This window comes from Struthio camelus, chromosome 2 (assembly GCF_040807025.1).
Source record: "Struthio camelus isolate bStrCam1 chromosome 2, bStrCam1.hap1, whole genome shotgun sequence".
Taxonomy (NCBI): Eukaryota; Metazoa; Chordata; class Aves; order Struthioniformes; family Struthionidae; genus Struthio; species Struthio camelus.
In genome coordinates, this window is record NC_090943.1 from 59978772 (window position 1) to 60006657 (window position 27886).

At 39.8% G+C, this 27886-nt stretch overlaps 2 protein-coding genes across 4 annotated transcripts in view; one reads left to right on the plus strand and one right to left on the minus strand.

Annotated features, from left to right (window-relative positions):
- STK17A (serine/threonine kinase 17a) overlaps positions 1-16392 on the plus strand; it is a 30383-nt gene extending 13991 nt beyond the window's left edge. Inside the window, exons 3-7 of the mRNA XM_068936008.1 lie at positions 2560-2704; positions 9420-9546; positions 10306-10354; positions 10457-10636; positions 11407-16392. Of these exons, the coding sequence (XP_068792109.1) occupies positions 2560-2704; positions 9420-9546; positions 10306-10354; positions 10457-10636; positions 11407-11740 (835 nt within the window). The 3' untranslated portion in view covers positions 11741-16392. The remainder of the gene's footprint in view (positions 1-2559; positions 2705-9419; positions 9547-10305; positions 10355-10456; positions 10637-11406) is intronic.
- A 4570-nt stretch (positions 16393-20962) lies between these two features.
- Positions 20963-27886, minus strand: part of COA1 (cytochrome c oxidase assembly factor 1) — a 53344-nt gene continuing 46420 nt past the window's right edge. For all 3 annotated transcript variants that reach the window (XM_068936012.1, XM_068936010.1, XM_068936011.1), the window contains 3 exons: positions 26009-26160; positions 23959-24035; positions 20963-21296 (listed from right to left, as the gene is read on the minus strand). In XM_068936012.1, coding sequence (XP_068792113.1) covers positions 21200-21296; positions 23959-24035; positions 26009-26160 — 326 coding nt within the window. In that variant the 3' untranslated portion in view covers positions 20963-21199. The remainder of the gene's footprint in view (positions 21297-23958; positions 24036-26008; positions 26161-27886) is intronic.

A 27886-nucleotide genomic window follows, 5' to 3' on the forward strand; every position in this document is an offset into this window, starting at 1 on the left:
TAATAGTGAATTGTCTGGAAGTAGTTGTCATATCTATGTCCCAAATAAAAACTTCATACTAAAATGAACCATTGCATGTCAAACCATCTATTCACATGAAACTTCTTATGTAAAGCTGAGTATATTTGATGTCAATGGTGGCTGGGAAGGGCCATATTTTATAAGTCATCAAGTGCATGTGTATTTCTACAAGGGCCATATTTGCTTCTTTCTCTCTTAAAGATGCTGATGAACGTAGCATCATGCAAGTTACTTAAATACCTCTTTTGCAAAATTTTATGGATCTGTTTTTTCCCCTCTCTCATATGCTAGAGCGCTGTCTTGATTTCCGTGATGGAACAATGTCTGCTTCAACTTTTATCGTCTTTTAACGAATGTAATTCAAGGTTCTTGAAGTGTAGTATTAAAGTTCTAGAGTGTAAATTTTAGTTTAGTGTTCTTCAGTGAACTTCAGTGTTCTTAATCTGTTCATTAGCATAACTTAGAATATACATCTACTGAGCAGACGAGGCTTAAGTCTCTGCTTTGATTTTTTTTCAGCTGGGTCTATTAAAAATGAAGTATGATCCTTGGTTGACATTAATTGTGTGTGGTTTTTTAGGTGGTAGAGTTCTATTTCACATAGAATTAAATAGCATAAGTACTATTTTGCTTATTTTGAGTGAAAGAGCAGTACCGGAAAAATCCATGTTATTGATGTAAAATAGGTTTATGTTGATAATTTTGCTAGTAGATTTTATCAGTGATGTGAATTATAACTTACTGCTACAAGGAATTAAATGTCTTCCTAGTAACATATTATGGCATTCTTGAAAGATTAATTTTTGTTTCCTTCATTAATTACAGTAGATACTTTTCTATCCCTATCTTGATCCAAGCAATGTTGTGTTTTTGGTTTTTTGTGTGTTTAAGGAATTTGTTCTGGAATATTAGAAAATAGTATCCAATATGCTTTTTTTAAAGGGTCATTGATATCTCAATCCTGTCCAAAGCTGAAGTGTTACTACCTTTTTCCTTGAAATAACAACATGCTGAAGCAGGCTGGGGTGAAGAATGTCAGGTATAGGCAGTCTTTCTAGAGGGGATGAAAATATTAATACTTCATTCATGAAAACTTTGTATATCATTTAGAGCTATCATCTTTGATACAACATAAAGAGAAGGGATTACTTAATGGACTTCTGGAAAAAAATCTTTTATTAAAGCAAATAATACTGCTGTATCAGTTTGCTGGTGTGCAGAATAGAAATATAAAAATTTATTAAGAAAAACTTTAAACTTAACCCTTATTTTTTTTCTTGTAAGGCGATTTGCAGTCAGAATTTCACATAATGATAGTAAGGCTATTTGTTAAGACAAAGAAAACTTATATTGCATGAGGCATTTTAAGTCACTTGGACTATAGCATTATTGGCATAATGAAAATTCTAAGTGTATTTAGATGCTCTTTTCTGAGGGTACATAATACAAATGCACTGTTCATGTAGGACTGTCATGTTGCTGTTGCATCTTCACTGAATATGCCTCTCTTCTTTCTTGATGGTCTAGGTAGTCTGATTTATTAAAAATTACCAAAGGCATAGAATAGGTGGTTACACATCAATAAAGACTAATGATTGTGGAAAGTCAGGTTTAGCATGTCGGTTTGTAGCGACTGAAGAAGGTACTGTCCCTAGGGCTTTCATTGCCTTTCACTAAAGGGTGATTTTAGGATTTCAGGTGAAACAGAAAATGTGTACATGTTAATTTCACTTATACTTTAATAATTCAGCAATGCATGTGCAAAATGGCCCCATTCTAATGTTCTTATGCCTGTTCTTGTTTCAAGATGGAGCACCTACTCTGCTTGTTTTACTTTGGATGCTACGTGGTCATGTGAAACACTTAGCTCTCTAAAGTCATTGCTATGCAGAGATGGTACTGCATCTGGCTTCAGTGTACTTATTTTTTCTTTATATTATTTATTTAAACATATGAAAAATAAGCAAGCTTTGAGAGCTAAAATTCTCAAAGTGCTTTTTAGATGGAATGCATTTAGAAAGTTAATGCATCCTTATAGACCAGAAACTTTACAAATATGTCAATAGCAGTATAAACTTTACAATTAGTCTTTCTGAGTATGTGCAAATAGTGTTGTGGGGAGGATGATGACGGGCCCATTTGGTATTTACAAATCCTTATCTTGGCCAAATCACAATGTATTTCCATAGGAATGGGAAAAAACACATCTCTGATGTAAACGTTGCCCATAAACAAAGGTAGCATTCTTCTCAAAGCATAGTCACTAATCTTTCCAGAAGAGCCCCAAAAGTGTTTCTGTAGTATTCATATTTTCTAACCTAAGTGAGTTTTTTTTCTCTCCAAGGCTGCCAGACTTCATAGAAGTCTTCTTCCTAGACTACAAAAGATTACTAAATATTTAGTAACTGGAGAAAAAAAAAAATCAGTATGGGGTGACCTGCTAATCTTGATTTGTTTATTCTAAATAAAGGTGTGAGTAGAGCAAAATAGCTGCTATCACATATTCTTTGAAATAATAAAAGGCATATTGTTCCATAGTGCTGCTGGAGGTGAAATTTTTGACCAGTGTGTGGCTGAAAGGGAGGAAGCCTTCAAAGAAAAAGATGTTAAACGACTTATGAAGCAAATTTTAGAAGGAGTTTCGTTCTTGCACAGAAACAATGTAGTTCATCTTGACTTAAAGGTAAGACTGTTGCTGTGTTTTTTTTCTCATGAGTTTCTTGACTCAGTTGCTGACTTTATTGATCATATGTCATGCTACTGCAGACTTATAATTAACACCTTGAAACTGGTTATTCCTCAAACAATAAAATTCAGCCTTTTTGGATGCAGTATATACTAAAGTTGCTAGGCTTTTGGGGAGCTGATATGAGCACATTTAATGTAAACGTGTGTTGGTTGTGTTATATGTTATGAATTTGAAAGCAGACTTGCATTGCACCTTAATTTGGGAATGAGTACTTTGATTAAGACCTGGACTTATCTTTGAAGTGCAGTAAAAATGTCTAATTATTACATAGCCATTTAAAAAACAGATTTGGTTTTTGCATTGACTTGAGTTGCAATGAAGCAGAGGGATGGCAGAGACACTGGCAGTATGAAGTGTAGTGTTTCAGAGCAAAGTGTTGTCTATAAGACTAGCAAACAGTATATTAACATATTAAACATGCTTATAACACTTCAGTAGTTTAAAAAATTGCTTTACAACATGATTAATTTAAATGCTGTTATTTACTGTCATGCAGTTGGGAAAATTCCAATTAATATATAAATTATTATGAGTTACTAGAGTAAACATTTTTTATTACTGAATAATAGTTTTGATAAAAGCAAGAGAGCAATTCATCTGCCATTAGCCTAAGAAATCCAGGGTATTGTTTATGGTTGAGAGCTGTAACAGGGATCCAGAAGATGATTGTCCTCTTTTGGTAGCAAGCTGTAATTTTTGTCAGCTTCCGAGTAAATATCATAATAAGGTAGCTCAACCTCAAAACTTACTAAGCAAGGCAGTGTAAAAAGCATCTTCCATTTAAAATTTTCTAATGTTTTCTTACATTTCTAATTCCCCCTATTGATTAGTGAATATCTTATGTGGTACTACATGTTTTGTTTCTGTTCTTCTGCTGGGATCCTTGTTTGTAGCTTGATACTACTGCTAAAATACAATGACGTACAAGTACATTCCAGTCAAACTATATGTATTTAATATATAGCATAACTGGTAAATGGTTCATTACTTGCCCAAGCAGGTGATGGGTAATGTTTGCTGACAAATGCCTCATGGATGTTTCCTAACTATCTATTCAAATTATCTCTGGGATCCTTCAGTATTTTCTATAGCCCGTTGATTTATTCACACTGCAAAGAATATTAATAGTTGTATTAAAATAACCAATGTTAGCAAGAGATGTGAGAATAAGGATCAAAAGGATTAAAAACAAGAGCACCTAGAGTCCCTTAAGGTTCCAGTTTGCTTACACAAGGTATGTGGTGTCTCTGCTTTGCCTGTACATGTACTGTGCTTGGTCAAAAATATTTCCATTAAATTTCCTTGAAGCACATTATGTAAAATTAAGAGATGTCTTTTGTGGACAGTATATATTCATAGCTCTTGTCGTTAAATCTGTGGTATTCCTTAACACCAGCTAGCTTCCATAATCAGATATGCATTGTGCTTTATTTGACTACAGCTTTTTCTTAATGGCAAAAGTGGACTGGAGTATTGATTGCAACTTGCATACAGGTAGCTTTTTCAAAGTTTAGGAGAAGCTTATTTAAACTTTCTGACAAATCAGAAAATTAATGTTATGGAATAGAGCATCTCTAGTTCTCAGTGACTGAAAGATCAAGTGTTACTTTACTGGCTCATAACTTCATAATTAGCAGAGCAAATTTGTTTGCCATATGTTTGAGTTTTAATGTTTATGCATTAGTGTAGTGTGTGTAATTTGCCTTTTTTGAAAGTAAATGGGTTTTAATGAGTCCTAATTACAGTGTGATTTACTTTGATATATAAGACTATTGGTCTTTTTGCAAAATAAGATTTAGGGAACTCTTCAGAATATTGGCAAATAAAAAACAATTAGATCTTGTAGGGTTAAAAACCGACTATTGAGGGTTGATTGACCTGCATGCCTTGGAAGACATGAAAAATGGCCCATTTTTCAAAGGACTCAAAAATTGAAGTTGGGTGCTGCTGCTGATTGCATGATTAACCCACTGACCTCATTCTTTTTTAATATAACTATTGGTGTTTTATCCTAATATCTTACAACACTGTGGAATTTAGTAAATACTCTGCTTTTCAGGGTAAATTTGGAAGACTTGCATGAAGTGCATTGCTTGTCAGCAATGTATTGGCCAATATCAAAGCTTACAACTACTTGCTGATGTTTTCCTTGTGCTATAAATATTAGTTTCATGTTTGGGTCTCTGAAGACTTCCCTTTCATCTGTCTGGCACGAAGACCTTTTGAAAGGCCCATCCAGTTCTTTCTGTGGCATCTTCAGTTAAGTTCATACTCCATCCCAGAAGAATTCAAGTCAGAATGGTTGTCTGTATGTGACTGTAACTGTTGCCATTTACAAAGCTTGTTATCTTAAAATTATGTTAAAGGTCTCATCAAACAGATCAATGGCACTAACAGCTAGCTTGCTTTGGCTGCTGTTGGACCCCTTAATAGCTGCAAGATCTTTCCTGGGAGATTGAACGCTATTATTCTACAGTAGTGGAAAAAAACTTCTTTTGACTTGGCTTAGTAGGGTTGCCACCCGGTTCTTTCTTTCCAAAAAGATGGATCTCCTGAAAGATGGTTGAAACCTGACCTATTTTTAGTGGCAAAATACAATAATCTAGTTTTGATTTAGAGAAAGAACAAATAACACTACTGAGCGTAAATTAAATAACATTCAAGAGTACTATGTTCATTCTATTTAGTTTGCAGAGTGTGTATGGACTCTAGTGTGGAGCCTTTCATCTCCTCTTAATGGTGCATTAAAAGCTGCAGAGTAAGGGAGACTTTTCTTTTTCCTTGGCTATTTGACTTGATCTTCAGCTGGTGTTTGATAAAATGATTAGGAATGGAAGAGAAGTGCGTGGTGTGTGTGTGTTTTTTTATTTTATTTTTTGTTTTAAAGGGGGGGGGGGAATAATCAGACTTTTTTTTCCTCTAAGGGAGGACTTGCTGCCTCTTGCATACGACTGAGATAAGTAAAGAGCCTTAAACTGCCCTGGAGTCAGGGAGAATGAGTGTGCCAAGCAGCACTCTCCCATGGTATATATTACTGTGGCTATTCAACAAACTTGTTTTCCTTTTTTTCCTGTATTGTTTTCAAGATGTTATGTACAGAGAGGACAACTAGCAAAATCATTATCTGAAGGATGTACTCACAGCAGTATTCAGAAAGTAAATTAATGCGATTACTAAGGAAGTGGCTGTTACAAAGTACATTACAGACTAATTTTCCCAACTGAATATTCCAGGTGGATTGAGGCCGAATGTTTATTACATAGAAATGTAGCAACTTATGTATTTTCCAGAGGAAAACCCAGGAAATCAAAGACTTTTTCTTCTTTAACAATTAACATTTTAATTGTTATCTGGAATTCAAATCTAAAACCATTAGGGCATAGCTATGTGTTTTTAAGCAGATACAGAGAATCCAGGTATCTGTGGAATCTGTTTTGTTTGATTCTCAGTTTCTAGAATTTGTATTGCTTATTTTGCAGAATAAAATGATGCCACTTTACTATGTCTACTCTTTAGTGACTCTGTTGCATTTTTTCCACTGCTGTTCTGTCTTCATAGCTTAAAGATAAAGAAGTCCTTGAATATTTTTCTTCTTTTAAGGCAGACTGATAATCCTACTTTATCTTTGCACACAATGTAGCCTGGGTATTCTATTTTTCCTATTTCTGTCTGTTATTCCTTGGATAATTCCTGTCTTGTCTTGTAAGGCTCTAAATACCTTTTTTACAGTATTATAAAGTTAACCTGTAACAGTAAGAAAGTTAAATATCTAACGTGAAACACTGGACACTTTTAAAAGATGTTTGTTATACTTCTTTAATTATGCTCTTTTTGAAATCAACTAAAAGTACAAGAAATGTTCAGCCTAAGGGTTTATAGAATCTTTGTTTAAAAAAAAAGGCAAACTTGCAGTAATATGGGTTTTGCCATTTAGTAATCAGTTTACCAGATTTCAAAACTTCTGCTTACAAGGTAGGATTGAGTTGTGTCCTCTGTTCTATTAAGAATACTAATTGGAAATTTGTGACTTGAATAAAATTCTAGATGAGAACAGATCTTTGTGTATATTGCTGCAACTTCCTTTCAGATTTTGAAAACTGCCTTTTTGTGGAAGTTCACAAAATCAGGAAGGCTATGCTCTTCTTGATGTGATGGTAGTTTAGTCCCACTTCTAAGTGTAAAATTTAAGACTCCTGGTTAGTACCTATGAACACAAGATGCTTTCCATTGCTACTCCTTTAAGCATGATGATAGAGGTACAACTGATGTGTCTTAAGTCCTGAAGCCGAAATTTCTAATCTTTGACAGTATGCCTGGGGGAATACAACTTAATTTGCCTTGTTTTATATTTTTGCCAAGGTGTCCATCTCTAACCGTTCTAACAGGACATTGGGCTAGACTCACTGGCTGTTTCTAGGTGTTTGTCTATATACCGATAGTGTAGTGAAGTACATTGTTCAGATTGTCTATTCAGTCAGGGATTGTTTTGTTCAGTGCACAAAAGACTACCTCAGTTGGAACCTAGGAGTCTTCCTCTAGTACAGGTAGATGTAGGGGAGTTAAGTGTGTTGTAACTTGGCAGTTTTAATTAGCCATTTCATTACTGCTTAATGGTAAGGGCGGAAGACCCTTTTTAGAATGACTAGCAGAAGAGCTTCTGGCCTGGGCATCTTTCCTCTTTGCCTAATGCTGGTTAGGCTACAAACCTAGATGTATTAGAGTATTGGTGGAAAAACAAAGGCCTTTACAGGCATAGAAAAATAATTAATCTTCCTTTTCTTAGAGATTTAGAGAAATTATGTTAAGCTGAAAACTAGTTAACTCAAAGCCTATGGTATCATGAAGACTTTCATACTGAAATTTAGACTGCATTTCATTTCAACCCCATAACGATTCTTTAAAAGAAGAAAGTGGCTGATGCTTCAGTATGAATTGATCAGGATTATGACTTAGCTTGTGCTATAGTTGGGTTTTGTGCCATATAAATGCCTCTTGGCTAATGAGAGTTAAAGGAAAAAAGCGCACAAACTTTTAGCAACTACATTATCTACTGAAATATTGATTATTACAATATAGAGCTTCAGGGTTTCATGAAAGGTTTCATTGAAAACTTTCTTCATTCAGATATAGGGAATGAGTGCTTTCCTCATGCTTTCTATTTGTCTTTTCACAAAGTGACTAAATTTCCCTTTAGGAAGTATATCCGAGAGGCTAATGAATGAGGCATGAGCAGCTTTTTTGGATGTTTGCTTTTCTGATACAAATACAGAATAACAAATGTGAACTGTAAAGCATATGGTAATGTGTAGTTCCAAAAGCTTTTGTATGGCAACGAGATTCCAGTTTGTAGGCAAAAAATAAGCTGTTCTTAATACATATATTCACAAATAGAAAATAGATTGACAGCTTTATGGAGTTTTAAATACCAGTGGCTTAACTTCTCAGGAATGAAAGCAATTTAATTATATTCAGGTCTTGCAGCAAGGAGAACTGGCCAAGCTTTTAAAAATGTTCTTTTACAGTTTTATTTCTGTGTCAAAATCAAAGCTATCAATGTGAAATCATGACATCATAATTGATTAGGGGATGAAGAGGGGATGGCCCAGTGATTAGGGAAAAAGAGTAAATGTGGGTGGTGTTAATCCAGTTAGGTTATCGGTCAGCAGTTGCTTCTGTGTTCTTAGTCTTTTGCTCCCCACCTTCCTTCTCAACCATCTCTGATACAAGATGATCCAGGGCCTCAATAAATAAATAAGATTTCATCTATTTCATGGAACTCAGGCTTACCAGAAGTGGGAAGGCAGTGTAAACTGTCCGTCTTATTCTTTTGGAAAAGTTAGTGATGAAACCCAATGTGACAAATGGCCTGGGGGTGGTGTGGAATTCCCTTCCTCCTCCCCAACATGCTTCAGTTGCAAAAATCTGTAAAACTTGCTGTCTCAGGTTAGCTTTCAGATTTTTTTTTAACTGAGGTAACCTTCAAAATAAAAGGTAAGGCACTTCTTCATGGCCACAAAGTCAGCTTTGAAGAATGACAGCCAGAATTTAGTGACGTCAAAGCAAACAAGTTTATCCAAGGGTGATGCTCTTAAACCTGTTTTTCAGGCCACTGTATTTTCTAAACTGTTCTTCAGTTTAAATTATATAATCCAATTGTTTGTACTTTGAACAAGATTGAGGTCTGTTGCAACAGGCTTTCTTTAAACAGGTGTAGTCAACGTAATTTCACATGTTCTGTGGGGTTTTTTGTTTTTTTTCATATGATTAGTTTTTGAAGACTCGTCAACAAGAGGGATTTTACACTATCAGAAGGAAGCAAGACGGATGGGGGGAAAGTTGGCAAGAAGGGGTAAAAGTGCAGATGTGGAGGTCTTCAAATGCAGTTGTTAAATTATAGCTACTGTCATGTGTTTTTTTGTGTGTTCTAAGCTAAGAAAGGCAGGTCCTTGATTCTCAGTCATCCACTTAAAAATCCTGCCACTCCTTTTAGCCTACCTATCTCTTCATGTTCATCCTGGTAAAACAAATTCTGGGTATTGTTTGTATTATAGAATGCATCTTTGCTACTTATGACTTAAAATTGTACAACACTGTTGTCATCAACATTAGGCTTAGGTGGTCTCAAAAGTCTACTTGTTTTGTTTTTCAGCCGCAAAATATTCTACTCACCAGTAAATCCCCTCTGGGTGACATAAAGATAGTAGACTTTGGTCTTTCCAGAATAATGAAGAGCAGTGAAGAACTAAGAGAAATTATGGGAACTCCAGAATATGTAGGTAAGTTGTTACTAAAACAATGGTGCCTTGAGGACTGAACTATTCAGGCTTTTGGGGAGTTGGAACTACCTTCAAACTTGCTGAAAGCCAGGCTTGCTGAGTTGATCTTGTGTTGAAGGGCTCAAGTGTTACTTGGATGTGGTGCTGTTCTAAAGCTGGAAGTGACATGCCTTGCCAGGTAAATGAGTGATCGCTGTGTGCCTGTGTTGCAGATGAGTACACACTTTAGATAACTCTGACCAGCAATGATAACAAGTATTACTTGGATTAAAGGTTGAAAAAGACATATTCAGCCTTTTACTAAGTACACTATTCTAGCCTTAGTAGGTTTGCATCCATTAAACTTTTTTTTTCCGGGGGGAAAAAAAATCAAATCATGCCAGACCTCAAAGTACTTGAAGATATCTTTGAGAAGTTGTGTAGTATATTTTTTATGGGTTTCAGTGTGGGAATATGGAATGTTGGATATTGAGATCATTTTTCCATAAATGTTGGCAGTTTCCTTAATTGGGAAAGAGACTAGTGTGACCTTCTAAAGTTGACAGTAAAAGGAGCGGGGAGAAAAAATTAATTCTAAACCAACAAATGACAGTAACTATTTAAATAACTTGAATAGAAATGTATTTATTTCAAATGACTGTCATGCTCCAGATGGCTTGTATTATTACGTTACATCACATGCCTGTTATTTCACTATATAACTACAGAATGTGATGTCTGCATATGACAAAAAATAGCACTTTTTTTTCCCCTGAACAGCTCCTGAAATTCTGAGTTACGACCCAATCAGCACAGCAACAGACATGTGGTAAGTTGAAAAAACTAATGGCCATCATAACCAACTTTAAACAAACAAAACACACGCTCTTCAATAATTACCTGCGTTTACATTTTCTGTTTTTTAAATTAGGAGTATTGGAGTACTGGCATATGTCATGTTAACAGGGATATCACCATTCTTGGGAGATGATAAGCAAGAAACGTTCTTAAATATATCTCAAATGAACATAAGTTACTCTGGAGAAGATTTTGACCTCATATCAGAGTCTGCTGTGGATTTCATCAAAACCCTGCTCGTTAAGAAACCTGAGTAAGTAAAATATATAATTGTATATGCTAATACGTCAGACTGGATTCATTTCAAATACACTTGCATTTTCCTCTTGATTTTTAAAGTATAAGAGAACTTTGCTTGTTAACATTTCATTATGTACTGTTAGTTTTTATGCGTACTAAAGAAGTTTTCCATTTCCCTCCAAACTTGCATGTTCTGAATGTACCAGAGTGTTAGTAATTGTTTTTAATTTTCCAAAATGAATTAGTTACAAAGTAAAATGTGGTGCAGTATGTTCACTTTCTCTATATGCACTGTGCTGGTGTCAATTGTAAATGAACACTGCTTTGAGCCTTCTGTACTTGGTGAAGTACCTTACTGGTTTCTGGTTCGCTCAACAAGAGACAAATTGGAAATTCCAATCTTCAAAACAGAAAATGTGTTATTTGTAGAACCAAGTCTTCATGGGACTTGTCAGCTATTGAAATTGTTTGCTCTTTCTCTCTGGAGATTCTTGAAGAATGCAAGGGTTGGCTAGTCTTATATAAAATATTTATAAATTTTATATATATTCAACTATTGAGGTTCTACTAATTTCTTTATTTTAAATAACTTAGTAATTCATTTCCTTGGGTTGTAGTTGGTCTTCTTTGGCAAAAGACAGTAATCAGCACAACTTTAGTAGTTGCATCAGTCGGCGTTTAATGCAGTCATATCCTTGGAATAATTTGTATGGATTTCATATTCAAAGTATTACATTTCAAGTTCACTTTGACATTTCTTTTAACAATTTCTTTCCCCCTCAGGGAGCGGGCAACTGCTGAAGAATGTCTTCAACATCCATGGCTAGAACAAAGTGATAATCCTGCTCACAGGGTCTGGAGTAAGAATGCAGGAGAAGAGACCAGTGATGTTGTCCAGAGAGATGCAGATTCTGCCTCTGAAAAATCTGTAGATGCTGAGAAAACTGCAGAGGAAGAATCAATAGTAACAGAAGAACTAATTGTAGTGGCTTCATACACCGTGGGACAATGTAGGCAGTCAGAAAAAGAAAAAGTAACTGAGCAGAAAGCCATTTCCAAACGATTTAAGTTTGAGGAACCATTGCTGCAAGAGTTACCAGGAGAATTCATTTACTGAACTGTATGGAGCTTCATAGCTTTAACTGAAGGGCAGTGGTTTCTACTAAACAACAAAAGTATCTTAGCCAAGGGAATCTCTGATATGCAATAGATGTTCTAGATAAAGGAAAACTTTCATAAATGGCAACTAAGGGAAATGTGCCAAGGTTTTAATTTCATGGAACAGTTAAACAAGATTTCAAGTGGCTGACAGGAATTTAACAAGGATAAAAGCTTGCTTTTGTTTGCATTTTTATTTCCGATTTTTTTTTTTTGTCTCTGGATAGCAGAGTCTTTGTTAACTGTTCCAGTGTTCTGGAGAAGTTGATGTTACAGGAAGTGTTTCAGTGACAGAGGCCAAAAGAGGACTATTTTTTTAGGATACATTCTATCTACCATTTAATGCAAATATGTGATGCTGGGTTTTCTTCAAACACCTTTAGCACTCCTGACTTCAGTGGAACTATCTACTGATTTAACAATTGTACAGGAAGAGAGTTTGAGTGGTTTGACATACAGATTTTGAAGCTATACCTTGTATATATTTCTTTGAGTTTGCATCAAGTTGAAGACCCAGACTCATCTGGCTTGGAGCCAAGCTAACTGTGAGCTGGGATTATCTAGCAAGAGATAGACATGTCCCCTAGGAAAAGAAATCTGTATCAGTGAAGAATTCCAGATTACAGTGGAGATGCTTCTTTATTTGGGAACACAGTAAGATCCTGGTCTGGAGAGTGACAAGTTTATGTAAATAAGTCACTCCTGAGAACCAGCAGAGACTGCTCCCTTCTGTGCTGGGCTAGAGGCCCTAATAAAATCTCTCTCAAGATGACTACAGGAGGTGTGTTGATGAGAGGGGAAAAATGACATGGGGCCTGAAGTAGCTCTACTAAAGTTACTGGTATTCTCTCCACTGACTCTAAAATGTTGGTCCAACTGATGAATGAGCCCTGGAGGAGCGTACCCTCCCTGCCCTGCCCTGGACCCAGCTAGGGTTTTACTGGGAGCATGAGGTCATTGCTGACTTCTTTCTGTTCCTCTAACAACTGCTTTAAGGAAGAAAGAAGCATCCGTAGGCTAAATTGCATAACCTTGTTCAATATAGCCATCAGCTGAGGAAGAAGTACCCCTTTCAAGTAATGAAGCATACCTCATACTTTGTGCTTCCCAATCACTCTCCCTTAGACATTTGTTTAAAACAGTATGTGTATGATGGGGAAGAGTGGGATTAGGGGAGCTGCATGGATGGGTCATATTTCTCAATGGACAGGGTCCCCCATTAGAAGATAAAGCAGGGACCACCTGGGCATCAAAACTGTTTTGTTGTGTTACAGGTATGAGGCTCTTGGACTGAGTCCTAGTTTTCTAAGAAATCTTTCATATTGATGCTGTTCCAAAGTTTAAATTTTTATGTAATTGACATGTAGTGCTATTATATTGCATACTGTTAACTATTCAACTATTTATTTGGTTTCTTTATGCTGTTCCTTTATAATAAAACCCTGACAAAAGTTTTCTTGCTATAAAACAATGAATAGAAATGCTTAAACTACTTTTTCCTTTTTTTGTGTTGCTGCAGACTCTTACCTAATTTCAAACATGTACCAGGAATGTGCTTACTCTTTTTAATGAACAGGAGTTCAATGCTCTGTGCTAATATTACAGTTCCTCCTTCACACAAAAGGTAAATGGCTTTATTAATAACACAAACAATATTGGTGTGGTCTAATTGGTATTACTATAAGGGTGAGAGAAAGCATTAGTAAAGACAAAAATGAAGGAAAAGCACTGGCACCTAGTGTGAGGCAATGTGCATTTTCCTATAATGCTTCATTGTCAGTGGTCTGGTTGCCTTTATTTGAAGCCACATCAGAAGAAAATGCACCCAAATTAAACAGTTTCATTAAGATGTTTCTCCTGTTGAATTACATATTGAATATACATGCAGGTGGGACAACATCTCCCTCCATGAAGGCCTTCGTATAATAAAGCATCCAGTAGTACTTGAATAATTTGGATGTGCTTTATATTGTAATCCAGAGGTGCCTTTAGTACATGGGAGAAATGGGTCATTTGCTGTTTAGTTCCTGTAGACAGGAACCTGGTAGACTCATACCATGAAAGATTTATTTGGATAACTGTGGCTGGTAATTAATAGAAGTTAAACAAAAATCTTTGAGCCCATAGAGTACTTGTGTTATATAGGCATTTATGGAAGTGATGAACAATAGAGGCATTACGCGTGTTTTTCTACCCACAGTGCTGACCACTGTTAGACTTCTTAATCAAGCCAGTATTCTTCATAGTCATATCTCTTCAGTCATTTGCCCAAGACGCATCTGTTTGGGTTGCATTAACTTTTGGAGTTCATCTGTGCACAATTAAAATTGCAGTGATTGAAGCTGGAAAACTTTGACCTGTTTTTAAACAGGTTGAGCAAAGCACTGAAACATGCCACATTCCACAGTTTTAAAGCACAATTTTATGTTGCTCTATCTGGATACCTAAATACAAACTAGTAGTTCATGCTTACTCATGACAAATCATTCGATGAACCTGTAAGCTGTTTTAATTCCTATGTGTAACCACAGATTAGCCCTCACAGTTAGGGATGTGGGTTGGTACTAATGAAAAAGAGTAGATGCTGAGCAGCATACACTTTGTCCTATATTTACTCTTTTTAATGTATGACAATGAAGCTTAACATGTATAAATGCAATGGTGTACTTGTTACAAGGCCAGCTTCTTTTGAATTGGCTGCTTTAAGATTTCCAGTGCTGCATTTTCATTTAACTTTTTGTGCCTTAAGGTGTTTTTTACAGTGTTTTTATGTCATTAAGAATTTGTATAAAGTTGTGAAAGTTTAATAGTATAAGTTATAAGCAGGGCATCTTAAATTGGCCCTTTAATAGGAAAAAATTTCTATAATGTATTACTGCAGGACTATCAGCCAGTTCCACTTGCATTTGAAGCTATTTCACTTCCACTGTAAGTGTGGGTAAAGCTGTAAATGAGGTATTCTTTCTCTATACTGTAGAAAGCAGCTATCGAGGTTAATGGTTTTGAGAGGTTTAGGTACTAGTAAACTGATCCATTAAGACTGAGGACAAATCACTAGCTTGTGAAGAACAGCTGGTTTTCTGCAGCTCCTTGAATGTGCAGGACTGCCTTTACACACACAATTTATCGGGGCAGGGGTGGGGGGTGAGAAGGGGAAGCTGCTTATGCTTGGTGGAAGGAGAGAGGGAAGGAATAAACTCCTTGACCCTCGTTCCTTCAGGACTGAAATAGCATTGCCCACGCTTTCTGTTGCACTCAGCACCTGCTGAGTGCACTGTGCGTACAAGTGCCATGGCTTGCCTTCGTGAGGTTTGGAGCAAGGCTACTATTTACTTGAATGGAGGACTCAAAGGACTGGAAGATGTTCTTAGAAACGGCTAGAGAATTGTTAATTCTAGGTGTTTGCCTAAGAGACCTGAACTATCAGCTCCCCTATGTGCTGTGGAGGTTTGGGGGTGGGGGACAGTATGATGGGGCTCAAAGGTGCAGACCTTTACATCCCTTGCAGTTGTTGGCATGAACAGCAAACACATCTAGTTGAAAGCAAAGCCTGTTGCTTTGCCTCTACTTTTTGCTGACTGCTATGTTTATGGGTGTTTGGGGTTTTTTTTTTTTTTTGGAAGAGGCTATAGACTTATAGTCATCAAAACTAGAAGGTCTATTAAAAAAAAAAAAATCTCATTCTTTGTCCAAAGCAGAATTTTTATTGTGATTTGTCTCTTTTTTTTTTTAAACCTTTTTTCTTCCCTAATTGAGGGTACCTAGATGCAAAACCAGTGAATTCCAGCTTGTAATCTACCAGATAAATCTTGATGTCAGTTAGGAAACAGGAACAGAAATTAACTGCCCCTCCTCTACAGGAGAAGGGAGGAAGAGGTGGCATTGGACCATTTTATTCCTTGGCTTAGGCTCTCTCAAGGTGCTTCAGGAACTTGTCTTGGAAGATAGTGCTACAGTTGAAAGAAATGCTGCCAGCTTATTATACTTCTGTCAATATATTTACTGTTTCAGAAGCTTTACAATAACTGAAACTTACTTCTTGAACAGCAGCTTTGGAGTTCTTCATTGGGAGAACTTTAAAACATAAGGTTAAAAAAAAAGCTTTCTTAAAGTCAACATTTGTTGATTTGAAACAGAATTCCAAAAGTTGTGCTAGCTTATCTCAGACTAAATGGCTGAATGATTACTGGAATCGTTGTTAAAGCTAAAGCAAGTAAAATGTGGCACTGTGAACTATAGCAACTTTAAAATTCTGTTCTCTGTTTGGTGACTGTACACCTTCACATTTGGCTTTGAGTAACAATTGGATTTTTATCTCCAAAACTGGGTAGTAGTGTGTTATATGGAGTCTTTTGTTCAAATGTCCTTGCCTCTCTCCAGGAACTTTTGGATGTTTCTCAACATCCATATAACAAGATTACTGATATTTTAGTTTTCTGAATTAAGCATTTGTTAAATTTGTATTGGCTGCACAAAGTACATCAATAATCCTTTCCATTCTAAAGCAATACTTATTGTTTGCATTGTAGAGATCTTCATGATACAACACTTACAAATGTTGAATTAAGCTGTCATTGGGATTAATAAATATAATCATATTACTCATGTAAATGTTCCTGGTTTGTTTATTTTTTCCTTAGTGTGCCCTAGAAATGTATTGCCATTAAATTCAGGAGTATTATTTCAGATGTCTGGCAGGAGGAAACCATTTGGGCTGAAGGTGTTGGGTTGGAAAGATGGCACTTAAATTACACAGCATTCATTGACATTTAGGATGAGTGTATATCCAGGATGGACATGCTGGAGCAGATGCAAATTAATCTAGTTTTAACAAAGCATGCAGAAATGTGTACTCTGAACACATTTCAGAAGCTTCAGCATCCCTTCCACAATCTGTATCCAGGACTTTATACATATATTTGGTTTCTGTGACCCCCTGTGGGGAAGTCACAACATCAAATAGATGTTGGGTGCAAAAAGTTATTTCCTTTTCTATGGAAAGGAATTTCTCTCTCTAACACTAATTTCATTAATTCTTCCTACTATAAGACAACTGACAACTTTATAGCTTTATAATAGTAAAATAATTTGGTTCTATAAATACATAACCTGGAAGCTTTCAGAAAAGGTGAGGCTTTTTCAAAGTAAAACAAAGCATCAGCACCACAACAGTTACTGCAAAATTAGGAGGAGGAGAGGGAACTTATTCCTTGAGAGGATTATTTTCCTTTCTGTAAATATAGGGAAATTAGGCTGGGTTGATTCCTTGCTTGTGCAATCACAAAAATCTGGCTGTGTACTGAAACCAGATGTACCCCATCTTTCAGATGAATTTGTAATCCCAGCAGATAGACTGAATAACACAGGGGCCTTTTACCAACTGCTTACAAGAAAACCTGAACCATTGGGGGATATCACCTTACTGATTGCTACCAGTGAAATCTAGCTGGGTCATTTGTTGGATGGAAGTTCTTGTCTTGAGCTTTAACAGGCAGAGAGGCAAAGGCTGTCTCACACAAGTCATCAAATAAAGGTGCTCATTTTTAAAGCTTTTTCTTTTTTTAAGCCAGTTAACAGATACTGCATTACATTAATATAAAAATGACATGAATCTAGCGTTTTATATACTTTGTTCCACATAAAGTGAACTAAAAGTGTTTCAGCCAGGTGTGATGCATCTTCCAAGGTAACATACCAAGACTGACAGGTCTCCATCAGTACTGGTGCTATGGGACTGTCATAGGTCCACTAGCTGCTGGGAACTTTGTAGCAAGTTTTACAGAAGACGGAGGAAAATTACTTCACTTTGAAAAGCAGAAAAGATACATGCAAATGATGGAAAAGGACTGGATCTAGCCTCACTTCCAAGTGGGGAAGTGAATCAAAATGATTAATGTTCCTTGTGCAGCACACAAAATCAGTCTGAGCTAGAAAATGAACTGACAGGCCAATGAGTTTGCCAAAAGCATATTACTGCCTAGAGAATCATGCTCAAAAAACAACACATGCACCTGCTTAGGTTGTATCAAGCTACTGCTTTTACAGTACATGCTATTATATATAGCCCCCGTGCACTAGTCACCTCCATATTAAGTAAGTGCAAATATTGTATGATTCTGCTAAGCATTATTTGCTTATTGTTCCTGTGTTGCAAATTAAGTTCTTGCTCTGATTAGTCTGCCTTCTTGATAACTTTCTTCAGGGTGATGACTGCAGGTCAAAAGCTATTAAAATCAAACTTTAAGGAACTCAAATGTGCAATCCAGCAAAGGCTATAATGATGTAGGTTGTTTTAATCATGTCAACAACTGGAAAGGGGCTATAGAAAGTTTCCAGTGAACTTAAAATAAATTAACAAATGATTAAGCTGATTAAGGGGTTGCAGTACCTGTCATATGAGGAGAGACTGAGAGAGCTGGGTTTGCTCATAGCCTGGAGAAGAGAAGGCTCAGGGGGATTTTTTCTGTGTATGAATATCTAATTTTAGGGGGGTGGCAAAGAAGACAGAGCCAGGCTCTTCCCAGTGGTGCCCAGTGACAGGATGAGAGAAAATGGATGCAAACTGAAAAACAAGAAATTCTGTTTAAACATAAGAAAAAATTTTTTACTCTAAGGGTGGTCGAACACTGGAGCAGGTTGCCCAGAGAGGCTGTGGGAGTCCCCATCCTTGGATATGCTCAAAACCAAACTGTGCACACAGCCCTGAGCAAACTGCTCTAGATGGCCCTGCTTGAGCAATCAAATCAGACAGTCTCCAGAGGTCTCTTCCAACCCCAACTATACTGTGATTAGAAAAGAATGCCTTTCTAAAGGACTTTACCTGTCTTTTCGGGGCCTTTTATCAAAAGAGGAATGTTTCCAAAATGCAATTATCCAGACTTGGTTTTTGGTGACATGCAACACAATTGCAATGGGCAAATTAAAGCTTCAGTGACCTACTGAAGAAGCCAAATGCAAGGTACTCTGCTCTGGCGTGCCTTAGAAGGAAAGACCGCAGGGCCAAGAAGGTGCACAGGAGGCCTCTTGAGATTGTCTGGGGTTTTAGAGGCCTTTGCTCTCGCAGTTCCCCTGGTGTGGGCTCGCTCGCTTGGCTGCTCCTGCTGCACCTGTGTCCCCTCTGCAAGCAGCAGCAGCAGCCGAGGGCTGCGCAGTGCCTAATGGGAGCTGCATGGCTGATGTAGCTCAGCACTGAACAAAAAATCTTGTTGCTTTTTACCCCCTTTGAATATGTACATCTTAATAATACAGCTCAAACGTGGAGAGGAAGTGGCTGCTGAGGCTCTTCAAGGTCAAGAGGTAAGAAAGTTTTTGTTTGCTGTTAGATAGTAAGACAAACGCAGGAATTTTACTGTAAATGAGTAATATGCCTTTTCACTTTTCTCTTGCCCCACTCCCCTGATCTGCTGGCTTCCAGCCCTGTCCAGTGCTTCTTCCTCTTAAAGATTTGTAGGGCAGCTGATAAGATATGATGGTGCTGCCTTTTCTCATAGCTTGGGTGAACCCATGCAGGCAGCGGGATGATCGTAAGTGGCTACAGTTAAAGGGATGCCCTGCAAGGTTTCAAGGGGAAAATGAAGGAAACAGCCTGTTCATAAACTCTGCTTCCCTGGAGCAAGATAATAAAATCTCCTCTTTTGCTAGGAAGATTTGTGTGGGAACGTTTCCTTAAGGCCTGGGACAACTAAAGTTTAGAGCCAGGCCAACTGGTGATGCAGTGCAGTCCCCAGGGATTTGTGAAGCCGGGCTTGAGATATCATGAGTGTCTGCTCAAGATACAGAACAGCGATGAGGAAATTTTACAGTACTGGGTGGTTGTGGCCCGGTATCTTTGACCTTTGTGCACCTCCCAACCACTGGAAATCCCAGGCTAACAAAGTGCACAGTGGTGACAAACGGAAGGTGAATTGCAGTATGGGCCAGACGTGATTTCCTAGCACAGAAGTGGGGAGGCACTGAATAGGCTGGGGTTGCAGTGCAGCAGTTGCTCTCAAAAGCCACTGACCGGTAAGAGTTCTGTGAATCCCAGACTAAATCTCACGTGGTTTTATTTTCTAAAAGCATTTTGTCGCAGAGATGCGTTTGCTGTGACACTTTAGTCCTTTCTTTCGTTTGCTTTGGCAGGTGGTCTGCAATCATTTATACTTGTTCAAAAAGCCACATCACCTCGTTTGGTGGGTCACTGTAGAGCAGGAAGATGCTCGCTGGTCTTTAACAGTCCTTTGCACTAGCTCTCCCTTCTTCATTTCATGCTGATTACTCATGAAGGGCTTTGCACTGCCTGTGCCTTTGATGGATTTCTGGGATTCGTATTTGGATGTTGAGATGGAGTAAAATTGGAGTTGAGCGGTATAAACTCTAAGCCTTCACGAGCTACATCTTGTTTAAGCTGGTAAATGCTCTGCCCATTGCAATAATTCACAGTAATAATTCCCTTTGGTATGAAGGCATGCCAGATACTTGTCTCCTCACCTTCTCAGACTGCACTTAAGCTTTACAGTTTGTTAGATTGTGCAGTTTTTTGGTTATTTTTTCCTTTGTGCTCATTCCTTGACTTGCTTCTGATGGACAATTCTTTACTCTGTGAGCGGATCTGCAGTACTGACAAAATCATGGCAAAATCAAAATCTCTTCTTGTAGTCTGTTGAACTGCGTCAGTATTTCACCTCTACTGTACCTACCTACTGCTGTTCTCCCTAAACAGAACTGAGGGAATGCATGCACTCTCCCAAACCCATGTTTGACAGTGCTTATATGAAACACTGGCGTATCCTGAGTATCTTTTAGAGTGAACGGTGGGAACAGTGGAAGCACTGAGAAATTCCTGGAATTCATAAGCTAGGATGAGTGGTCGTTGCTGTCTTGTGATCTTTTTAATGATACTTGTGAGGATGCAGACCTACTTGATATGTGACTTATTCTTGTGCAGAGGAGGGGGATCCCACTTGAGCTTCACTTTACCTGCTTTAGGTAATTCTGCTTTAGGTAATGCCTTGTTGAGAAGTGGGGGAAAACAGAAGAGCGTGAGAATCGTTTTGACAAGTTGATTTAGTTTTCTAGTCGTGAGACAGCAACCCAGACTAAGAAAACCTCAGTTTCCTGGCAGTTTGTTTATTTATTTCAAACTCAATTCACAATACCAGCACATACAAGACATAACACATGACTTCTCTGGAACAGCAGCTCTTGTTGCAAAATCTTTATTTTAGGCTTCTGCTGTACAAATAAAGCAACAAACCAAATAAATGACAATTATGGCAATGATTAGGCCAACGTTAGAGAGAAAATTGTCTTCAGAACACCCACTTCAGCAAAATTGTCTGCTTGTGACAGCAGTGTACATCCACGTACACAGTGTGATGCAATCAATTAATGGCTTCTTCGGTTCAATGGGAGGTGGAGAAGCAGCTGCCTTTGATTTTTAGCTTTCTTGCATGCTGATGTTTTCCACAGGGGAGTGGTAAACTGGAATATTCTGACCATCCCGGAGCTTCAAGGTGACATCCTGGAGGCACCAGCTGACAGAAACCAAAAGAGCTTTTAACTTGCTTCAATCAGTTTTAATATAGTAGTAAAGTTAGGTCTAGAAACAGCTGGCATGGAGGAACAAAACACTCCATGCATGCCCTGCTCTTAAAAATTCTCTCAAGTGTTTTAAACCTGGGTTTGCAAGCGCCCGTTTCTAACAGCTATTTTCCCTAATAGCTTCCCACAGCCCAGATTTGAAAATCTGGCCTGTGCGTTCCTATTTGTTGCAACCTGAATAAAACCCTGACAGCTATTTTTAGATAGGACATTCCTCTCTCCCCCCCCCTCACCCTGGGCTTTTCTTCTTCTTCATCCTGTCGGTGCATTCCTTGCTTCGCTCCACTCCGGCCTTGGAGCCGGACCGTGTTGCTAAGGAATTATCCTAGCTTGGAAGAGTTTAAAGATCGTGTGATCACTCAGTGTGATTGCTGAAAAACTGACAGGGTAGGATGGTGGTTAGTCAAAGGAGACGGAAAACTGCGTTTGTTGCAGATTGAGGGGAGCCTTTTGCTTTCCTCGACGCTTTGCTCCAGACCCGCTTCTGTAAGCCTGCTCGTGCTGGTTTTCCAGCTGGGACGGACTATTATTTCAGCATACTAAAATGGGATTTTCAAAAGCTGCTGGCACTCGCCCAGCTCCACTTTTACGGAAGTCAATGCTGAGTGCGTACAATTAGGTAATTAGGCTGCTGCACCTCTGTGCGATGAATCTGCAGCAGGGCTCTTCGCTCACCAGCCTCCAGCTCCATCCGACTCGGCAAGCGCAGGGCTCAGAAGAGCAGTCGGTCGCGCTCCTCGGCACAGCCCGGGCTCTCGGCTTTTCCTCCTGCTGCCTTTATTCAGGGCAGGGGACTGCAAGCATCATCGTGCCATCGAGTCCATCAGCCCAGCGCCCGTGCCCTCCCAGTGCCTGCGCTGCCAACACATGAGCACACGCTCCCTCTGGCAGGCCCGGATGCGCTCACCTCCTCTAAATTTTCCTTTTCTCAGTTGGCCACTTTTTAAAAAAAGGACAGGAGAAGAACGACCCTGGTAGACAGGCTGGCCGCTCACAGCCTGAAGCGTTTAAGTGGCTTAGGAGCCTGGATTACTTTTGTATGGAGAGCTAACCTCCCAATGTCATGTAGCTGTGTCTGAATATTGGTCTCTTTGTCTCCTGGGTCTCTGCTGGCAGCAAATGCCTGCACGCTCTGCAGAGCCGCACCAGGGCGGCCCACAAACAGTCTTGCTGTTCCTCTCAGGGACTGCAGGAGCTCCTCTCCACGGACCAGGGGGAACGAGCCATTTTACTTTTCGTTCCTCAGCCAGGTACAAGGACATTAAGCCCTGTCTATCACCAAGTGGAGCTGTGTGCAGGGCCCTGTACCTAAGCTATGACAGTTGAATTCGAAAGATTTGTGTGCCACAAATCTTTCTGCAAGAGATATTTTTTCTTTTCTTCTCAGTCCTGCAGATGGGAATGCTTGGAGAGCTCATATTAAAACAAAACTGTGGGAGATATTTATATTCTTCAACTACTACTTCATTTTAACATCTTGCAATCCTCAGTTATTCTTGCAGTAACTCTGAGATAGGAGAGAGGGGTTATTTCCCTCCATCTGTCAGTAGGGGATAATGAGGAGCGAGGAGATCAGAGCCCAGGGCTGCAAGAAAGGTGTTCAGGGGCCTCTGCAGTGTCTCTGGTCACTTGGGAGGAGGCCAGGTCTGGCCCCGAGCCTCCTAAGTCCCAGATAAGTGCCCTCCTCCCATAATTTTACACTTTGCCTCCCTTCTGAAGAGAAATCTAGCAAGTTGTGCTTATCGAATTGTGAAAAGAAAACAATACCATATGGCTGGTGGCAGCTGAGCAAAATGCTGTAGCTTTGGATTTCTAAATAGAGTTAACAGAAGCGTCTAACAAACTCCAAGGACAAGCAAGTGTGAGGAGGTTTTCATCTATTAACAGTTCCTCTTTTGCAATGGAAGATGGACTTTGAATTCAGGTACTGATTATTTGCTCAGTCCTTGAAATCAGTTTTGCCTTGAAAAGGGAGATTTCCAAGCTTCAGTAGTGCCAAAATGTAAAGTTGCTAATACTGATATGGAGTCAGAGCGCCTTTCCACTATAATGTATCTGTTCTGGCACTTTTTTTTTTTTCCTACTATAAGGACTATGTTTATTGAGGAACTTGAAAAAAACTGCAAGATTTTTAGCTCACCTTGATCTGCTCGGATACAATATGCGAGACATTCCCCTACTGCAGTACATGGTAATAGACTAGAGTCAGGACTGCTGTTCAGCTGCCTCTGCATCTCCTTAGGGAGGAGGTCTGAGAGGGAACAATATGCTATGCTGGCCCCCGGTACTAACATGTGCACTAAGCTTTTGTCTGTGGGACGCAACACTTCGCACAAATAAATGGCACCAGTTGTTTTTAAATTAGTACTCATAGGGATGCATTCAACATATTTCTTGAGTAATTTACATTTTTGTCATAATGATGGTAATAACCTTTCACAAGATCTTCAGACGTGAATTTCCTCTTCCTTTGTGTGCATGATTTCAGCAACACGGATGACTAAACCAAATATCCTGCCCTACTCCACTGTTTTCTCCTACTGTTTCTAATCCCTGCGTCTATAAAGGACTCCCAGGCCCTCCCCCAGTACGTACCAGCGACGCGAATGGTCCATTTCTGAATGAATGTAGAGGTACCCTGCTGATTTTGTTCCAGATACAGGTAACTTTATCTGCAGATGTAAAACTGCTGTTAAAGACTCAATGAAGCATATTATTACAATGGATATTCACTCCTACAGCCAATGAAGCAACACAGCTACCTTCCTCTCAACTTAAACTCTGATTTTTTTTTTTTTAATGCATTTCAGAGTTTCACTAGGCTTTTCTAATGGCTAATGTGTGCATGGCTATATGAGTATATCTGTTCTGGCACACATTGATCTATGCTAAAAGAATGTTCTGCGTTATAGCTGCTATCCCCAGGGAAAGCCACTCACTCTCTGAAATATTTATGAGTGAACACCTTTCCTTACCAGAACGTGTGGTGATCCAGAGGTGACCTGTATTGTGTTAGACCTTCCTATAATCATAACAAGCCTATAGATTGAGATGTTCTACAGATCGGTCCATTAACATCCATCACGGCAATGAGACGTTCGATTATTTTGTCAGCATCACAAATTCTACCATTCCGTTAGTTTATAAACAAGGCGAAGAGCTGCAGCACTGACCACAGCTAATTGTACACAGTCTAATGTTTGAATAAAAGACATGTTCCAGGTGTAGTGTTTGCTGCTTGTACAACTGGAAACACCAAGCCTTTTCAAAGGGGTCCAGTAGGCAGGAATTAGGAATGTTGTGGAGCTGAGTCAGTAAATCAATCTATGATATCATCTGTGGTGATGATTAACTAGTTTATTTCACGAGGAACACGAATGGTCATTGCGACTGAGAGCACGAAAAGTGGAAAAGAAAGTTGGCGGTAGGTGTCTTGGGTGAGGTCTGCAGAAGGCAGGGTTTTGATTTCACCCTGAGTCACTCAAATGAGTAGCATTCTTAAAAGGTGACATAGGGAAAAATTAGTGGGAAAGGTTATGTTCTTTTTGATCAACATAAGAGGTTGTTCCCATGCTTTTGGTCTTACAAATATTGCCTGGTAAATTCTCTAAAAACCTGGAAAACGAAGAAACATTTTGGCCTTGGGTATCATGCAGGCAAAGCCTGACTGGTGTGAGATGGAAAGTGGAATTTGACTTGAACTGGTTAAAGCTTGACTTTCTTACCCTTGGCAGTCCCCATCCTTCACCTGCGCTCTCTGCCCCATTGCCTACCGCTCTTAGTTGGTAGCTAGGACTCACAAACATGCAGAAGAATCAGAAGGAACTTTATGATTCAAACGTGACAAACTCTCTCAGTGAGTTGCCTGAAGAGCTCTCTAGTGACCTCTTGGATCTCCAGCAAAATCAAGGAGGAACAGCCAGTTCTTGACTAAAAACTTCCTTTTTAAGTCTCTGAGCAGCAGCACTGATGTAAAGGACGGGTGTCCTTTTCAGACAGCAGCACAGAGTGGATGTGGACTTGTATTTGTGAGGTTTGCCTCAGCCCAACCCTGTGCTGACGCAAGTCAGCCTTGTGCAATGTGTTAGCACCCAGGGCAGCATTCTCCGGTGACTGTGTAATCTCAGTGCTCAGCCCCACACAAGGCAGTCGTCCTCCATGCTGCAGACTTGCAGGTGCTTTTAAAAACATACCTCGTGGGCTGTACCATAGCGCAGCTTGTGAGTGACTATAAAACTCTGATCTGGACAAAGCTTTAAAAACTAACAGGGATCAAATGGAGAAGGGGGAGAAGGCAGCACCCGCTATTTTAAAGGATGGTCTTGATGTATTTCTGAAAAGGATTTTGTGGCCTACAGCAGCAGGAGATGGATTCACGGACTTAGGAGGTCCCTTGGCACTCTGCGATGTGCCCATGCAGCACAAAATGAAGGTGTCGTTCTTGCTGTTTCCAGTCGCTCACATTAGCGCACTGGATCTCTGCTTTGGGCATCCGTCCCTCTCCCAGATCAGCTGGTGCCCCAGCCTACTGCCTCCCAATGGGGCTTGTGCTCCCGAGTCCTGCTGGAAACCCCCCTGCTGATCTCTCGCCACCCATGCTGCCTCTTTGGGAAGCCATCCCGCGACGCAGCCTCCCCACCGTTACCTGTGCTCTTTCTGTGTCCACGCGATTACTCCCGTCTGTCAGTCGGATGTTGTGAACCTTAAGAGGGGGAGCACCCAGCGCTTCCAGGGCAGCAGGGTGGTTGTTCAGTTGCTCCAAAGCCTGCTGATAATACTGGGTCCTGGCAAAACTTTCTAGATGAGAGAAACAACAGGATAGTGAGGAGACAGTCCACTTGGAATCAAAACATCAGTAAAAAAAGAAAAAGACAAGACATTTCCTCCAGACTCCCACATCCTCCCTGAAAAACAGTTCGAAACGATTAACTAGGAGAGATCTGGCTGAAGGAGGAAACCAACCCTTACATCAGCGAAGCGGGGCTGAAACAAAACATCGTTCAACGTATCTAAGTGAAAAGGAGCACCGAGTGTAGCCCGTTCTGTACTGACATACACTTTAAGGCTGAGTGTCCCTGCTTTTCACATGTCTGCAGGTCATCTAAAAGGAAAAAAAAGACAAAAAAAAAAAAGAAAAGGCGTAAGGATGAACAACTGGAAACATTCTGAACGTAATTCAATGTCTTTAAAGGAGGTACAGAAAAAATTTGAAGAATGGAGACTATTTCACTGACATTGATGTGGGACAGCAACAGCTGCCGCTGCTATGAAACCCTTGCTGTGGTTTTGATACAGCCTTTCAAGTGGCGGCCACGAAGCTGCAACTCTAGGGAAGACAACGCTAAAAGGGAGGCACAAGGAAATGCCATTAAAGTTAATGGTCAACCAGCAACAACAGCACAGCAGACCGGGCACTGCAGTGTTGGCATATGGAGCACAAATTGTGGCAAATTGCTCTTTATCATGTCTGGTCGCTACGGATGGCTATGGAAAAGCTGTCCGTCGGGGACCAGTGCACAGTGCCGAGCTGTGAGGCTGGAAACCAGCCCGGCCCTCTGTATGGAGGCAGAGGTTTGCTTGAAAAGTTTTAAGATTTGCCTGCTGCGATTTTCAGATGTGCTTCTCCCCAGCCGAATTTCACTCCCGCTGACAAGACGAAGAGCAGTGTAATGCTAAGAGTGTGCATGTGTGAAAATCTGACTCCAGCAACTTCGCTCTCGCCTTCCAAGGAGTTTTATTTAAACAAGGGCTTGGATCCCTTTCCTGGTCTTGCCCCTCTTGTGTTGCTCTCAGAGCTGCCCACTGTCCCGAATTAGAGGCTTCCCTTGCGAGCAGGCAGCACCCAGTTGGCCCACCAGCAGTTTTGCTGCGCTGCATCGGTGCTGGTCCTCCTTGGCTCCAGCACCCTGGGGCGATCACAGGGCACCACAGCGCCTGCGGACTGCGGCATGCAGCCACCAGGCAACGTTAAGTGTGTTGTGCCTCTCCTCCAGGCTGGAGGAGAAACTGGTGCTAGTTTCCCAGTGCCCCTTTTCAGCTGTTCCCAGCAGACACCGGTACCTTCTTAGTGTCTTGGCCCAAGTATTGGCCTGTAAACTGCCCAATTAATCTGTTTGTCTGCATGTTTTTGGTAGGAAAGCTGAAAGAATAGTGGTGTTGGCTAGGGAGACTGCTGCCATAAAGCAGGAGTGGAGGTGAAGACGGAGAGTAGAAATGTGACTACCTGAGTGTTTGTACCAGCTTTTAGAGGGACTGTGTGCATACAAACCCTTTCAGCGTGAAGGAAGGGGAGGGAAGCCCCCCTCTGCCCCTACTCCCACTGCTGCGCTTGCTCCTCGCGAGTCCCAGTACAGCTGAGACACCCAGAGCTGAACCCTGCACTGCGGCTACTCGCCCCTTGCCTTCCCCCGCGCTCCCAGTCTGAAATGCGCCTCTTTTCCCCAATTGCACGAGCGTCTCAGAAACATAAAAGTGACGAACGGAGCTGGTGCTTGAACCCCTTGGGAGAAGATGCCTCCGAGAC